This window comes from Mandrillus leucophaeus, unplaced genomic scaffold, assembly GCF_000951045.1.
Source record: "Mandrillus leucophaeus isolate KB7577 unplaced genomic scaffold, Mleu.le_1.0 Scaffold165, whole genome shotgun sequence".
In the NCBI taxonomy this organism is placed as follows: domain Eukaryota; kingdom Metazoa; phylum Chordata; class Mammalia; order Primates; family Cercopithecidae; genus Mandrillus; species Mandrillus leucophaeus.
In genome coordinates this window covers 2,786,035-2,790,919 of record NW_012101643.1, presented here as the reverse complement: position 1 = coordinate 2,790,919, position 4,885 = coordinate 2,786,035, and the positions used below count along the sequence as shown (strand labels likewise).

Below are 4,885 nucleotides of genomic sequence, written 5' to 3'. Positions count from 1 at the left end.
AGCCAGGATGGTCTCGATCTCCTGACTTCGTGATCCGCCCGTCTCGGCCTCCCAAAGTGCTGGGATTACAGGCTTGAGCCACCGCGCCCGGCCAGAAATTTTCTACTGATGTATTTTTTCAGTCAGTATTTCCTACACTCACAATCCAAAATTGTTTAGTATATGAACACACTGGTAAGAATGGGAGGCAGATCTTTGCTTGTAATAACATTCTATTATTTGGTAAATATCAGTAACATAATATATAATTTAAATTTTAAAATAGGATATGAAGAAAAATGCTACATGCTTACTTTTCTTTTCCTCTATTTTTACTTTACACAGGGCCAGTGCCTCAGTTTCAATCCAGGTAACCTTTAAATGAAACTGGCCTAAAATCTCAGGTCATACACAGAAGAGACTCCAACAAGAAGCTGGAAAAGAATGATGTTGTCATTAAACAACCTACAGAATATCATCTATAACCCGGTAACTGATTTCTAGAAAATAACGTTTTACCCATGCCAGGATTGAGAGCAGATCCAATAGAATATTAATTATCCATTGGGAGACACGGCAAGAATAAAAGCCAGTGAACATATTTAAAGCACCTACTATGTAATAGGGATGGTGGTGGGCGCTGACTACAAAACAGCTGTTGTCCTCTAGTGGAGGAAGAAGTCACAATGGCAATATGACGTGATGAAACAGTGTTATGAACAGGGAATGTTTGGGTAGAGTGGAGGGAATGCCAACTTTTGGTAATGGGAGGAGGCTCAGCTAATCATAAATTGTATTTTTTAAAGGCAAGTGGATTTCTTACTCTACAAGTTTTTCATTTTCTTATTTAATTAGAGCTGTCCATGAGAAGTTAATGTCTTTTTTTTTTTTTTTTGAGACGAAGTCTTGCTCTGTTGCCCAGGCTGGAGTGCAGTGGCCGGATCTCAGCTCACTGCAAGCTCCGCCTCCCAGGTTTTACGCCATTCTCCTGCCTCAGCCTCCCGAGTAGCTGGGAGAAGTTAATGTCTTGATCTTTCCCTCAGCCTTTCAAATACTGCTTGGCACTTGAGCAGGGAAAATGTCAAAAGCCAATGGGGAGACAGAGTGAGAAGTAGTAAAGGGTCTCGTGCAGTTCAGGCTGGTCCTAGAACCCCTGAATGACTGTAATTGCTGGAAATTGCCCTGTAATCCTAAGCAGTAAAGAGCTTGTTTTAGTTTTATGTGGTGGTGAGAATCTTTAGGAATGTCTAGTTTCCACTTATTTGAAGCTGAATCCTGAATTGAGGTCTGGGAAAGGACAGCCACTTTTTTAGTAACCCCCTAGAAGATTCTTGGGCAAAAGGAACAGTGAGAATCCTTGAAATAAGGCCCTAAACCAGTTTTGTTAGTGTGTGTGGGTTCAAGTTTTTGTCATTTACTTTATAGCTGTAATTCCTTTTTCCCTAAGTTTTAATGTCATTGTGTGAGAATGAGGTATCACTGCTGTATCAAGCAAAGTCAGTTTTAGGAGAAATAGCCGTTCAGTGGCAGTCAGTTTTAAAAAGATGACTTCCTGAAATGGAAGCTAGTGAGACATTTAAGATGACTTTGTGCATGTTAGAGTGAAAAACAGCTCAAGGTTGTAAACTGATTTCCTGCAAAGATCTTTAAAAAACAACAACAAACTAGGCTGCCTGCCGGGGGTATCTGAAGTTTCATTTTGGCTCAAGCTGGGAGAATGGATGAAGGTTACACTGTTCAATTCTGCCCTTCACACAGAAAAGAAGATACTTTCACAGATGCAATACCTGCATATCTTGATTCTCTCATACTGATGATTCCTGTAGTTTCTGGGGTCAGTAGTCTCAACTATTGAGGTGGAACAAAAATAAGTAGACTTCATTTCCTGAGGAAGGTGATCTGGAGAAGTCGTTCTGCTCCAGGGCAGAAAATGCCTTCGCTCCCATGGCATGGTCTGGATGCTGTTCTGAGGATAATGCGTTTCCAAGGGAGATATTTTTGGCAAATAGCTTTTCTTTCTTTCTTTTTAAATTTCTCTGTTTTATTACCAGTTCTCACAAAAGAGTAGGAAAGGTTAGAGGTAGAAAGACTGAACTGAATGGCAAAAACATTTTGCTCTGTCTTTAAATTTCACTACTGTAAAATATTTATAGTATTAAGGGCCCGTATTGCACTGAATTTCTTTCATTTGTAGCTAGTTGCCCTTTCAATGTTCCACCAAAAAAAGGCTGTAAATAACTTATTTATTCAATTAATTAAAAAAAAATTTTTTTGAGACATAGCTTCCCTCTGGTCGCCCAGGCTGGAGTGAAATGACGGAATCTCGGTTCACTGCAATTTCTGCTTCCTGGGTTCAAGCAATTCTAGTGCCTGAGCCTCCTGAGTAGCTGGGACTACAGGCACCGGCTACCATGCCCAGATAATTTTTGTGTTTTTAGTGGATACAGGGTTTCACCATGTTGGCCAGGCTGGTCTCAAACTTCTGACCTCAGGTGATCTGCCCATCTTGGCCTCCAAAAGTGCTGGGATTACAGGCGTGAGGCACCGTGCCTGGCCAACTTAGTTATTTAAAGTTAATCAATTAGTATACTTTATAAGCTAGACTTAGGAAAACTGTTTTCAGCCAGGCGCGGTGGCTCACACCTGTAATCCCAACACTTTGGGAGGCTGAGGCATGTGGATCACGAGGTCAGGAGTTCAAGATCAGCCTTGCCAAAATGGTGAAAATAAAAAATACAAAATTATTTTTTGTATCTCTACTAAAAAATACAAAAATTAGCCAGGCGTGGTGGTGGCCTCCTGTAGTCCCAGCTACTCGGGAGGCTGAGGCAGGAGAATCACTTGAACCTGGGAGGCGGAGGTTACAGTGAGCCAAGATGGTGCCACTGCACTCCAGCCTGGGTGACAGAGTGAGACTCCATCTCCGAACAAACAAACAAACAAAAAACACACACACACACACACAAAACCTGTTTTCTTGAATCATGGTTATTTTGTTACTGATAGGTTTAATGAGTAAATATTTACTGAGTGTCAGTATTCTTTATTAGGCATTATAAACACATCGCCACTTTTTAATTTTTATTTCATTAATGTTTCCAATTTTTTTTTTTTTTTTTTTTTTTAAAGACAGAGGCTCGCTCTGTCACCCAGGCTGAAGTGAAGTGGTACAATCTTACCCCACTGCAACCTCCACCTCCTGGGCTCAGCCTCACAAATAGCTTGGACCACAGGCATGCACCACCATGCCTGGCTAATTTTTGTATTTTTTTCGGTAGAGACAGAGTTTTGCCATGTTTCTCAGTCTGGTCAAGCACTCCTCCTGCCTTGGCCTCCCAAAGGGTTGGTATTACAGGCGTGAGCCACCATGCCTGGCCTATTTCTAATATTTTGGTCTACATTGGTGTTAGACCAACTGTCCACATTAAGTTTTCTTGGAAAAGATGAAGTAAATATTGTGACTGGCCTATGTATTTTTTTCCCTATTTAGTATGTTTCTTTGACTAGTTCAACTGATAGAATTCCAAGACTTAGTCAGGCTCTAAGGCTGGGTCCAGAGGCTCACGCCTGTAATTCCAGTACTGTGGGAGGCCAAGGCTAGTGGATCACTTGAGCCCAGGAGTTCAAGACCAGTTTGAGCAACATAGTGAGACCTTGTCTCTCTATAAAAATACAAAAATTAGCTGGGCATTGTGGTGCACGTTTGTAGTCCCAGCTACGAGGAAGGCTGAGGTGGGAGGATTGCTTGAGCCCAGGAGGTTGAGGCTGCAGTGAGCAGTGAGCGTGACTCCGTGCTCCAGTCTGGGTGACAGAGCAAGAACTAAGCTCAAAAATAAAAAAAGTCAGAGGCTGGGCGCGGTGACTCACGCCTGTAATCCCAGCACTTTGGGAAGCGGAGGCGGGAGGATCATTTGAGGTCAGGAGTTCGAGACCAGCCTGACTAACATAGTGAAACCCCATCTCTACTAAAAATACAAAAATTAGCCAGGCATGGTGGCGGGGGCCTGTAATCCCAGCTACATGGGAGGTTGAGGCAGGAGAATTGCTTGAACCTGGGAGGTGGAGGTTGCAGTGAGCCAAGATTACACAAGTGCACTGCAGCCTGGGTGACAGAGCGATACTTCATCAGAAAGAGAGAGAGAAGAGAGAAGAGAGGAGAGAGAGAGAGAGAAAGAAAAGAGAAGAAAAGAAAGAAGGAAAGAAAGAAAGGAAAGAAGGAAGGGAGGAAAGAGAGAGAAAGAAAGAGGAGGAGGAGGGGAGGGAGGGAAGGAAGGAGGGAGGGAAGGAGGGTGGGAGGAAGGAAGGAAGGAAGGAAAGAAGGAAGGCAGGCAGGCAGGAAGGCTTCCTTTTCTTTTTCTTTTCTTTTCTTTATTTATTTTTTTAAGAGACGGAGGCTTGCTCTGTTGCCCAGGCTGGAGTGCGGTGGTGCGATCTCGTCTCACTGCCACCTCCGCCTCTTGGGTTCTAGCAATTCTCCTGCCTCAGCCTCCCGAGTAGCTGGGACTACAGGTGCACACCGCCACGCCCAGCTAATTGTTATTTTGTATTTTAGTAGAGACAGGGTTTCACCATGTTGCCCAGGCTGGTCTCGAACTCCTGAGCTCAGGCAATCCGCCCGCCTTGGCCTCCCAAAGTGCTAGGATTAGAGGTGTGAGCCACAGCGCCCCACTGCTTCCTTTTCTTTCTATTCAATTTGAATGAATAATTTGGAAGACAGTATCTTTACTTCATACCAGGAATGCTGTCAGTGAAATTTCTTGTTTGGCAGTTCATTATCTACCTATATATTTTATTTTTCTTGTTGTTTATAGAGTTCTTAAGGTATGATTAAATGCTAGCTGGTTAAGAAATTATTTTTTTATTTTTTTAATTTATTTTTTATTATTATACTTTAAGTTCTAGGGTA

General features: G+C 42.7%; 1 protein-coding gene across 5 annotated transcripts in view; it reads left to right on the top strand.

Annotated features, from left to right (window-relative positions):
* LGALS8 (lectin, galactoside-binding, soluble, 8) overlaps positions 1 to 4,885 on the top strand; it is a 24,643-nt gene that overhangs the window by 2,536 nt on the left and 17,222 nt on the right. For all 5 annotated transcript variants that reach the window (XM_011976383.1, XM_011976380.1, XM_011976382.1 and 2 more), the window contains one exon: positions 325 to 468. In XM_011976383.1, the coding sequence (XP_011831773.1) occupies positions 424 to 468 (45 nt within the window). In that variant the 5' untranslated portion in view covers positions 325 to 423. The remainder of the gene's footprint in view (positions 1 to 324; positions 469 to 4,885) is intronic.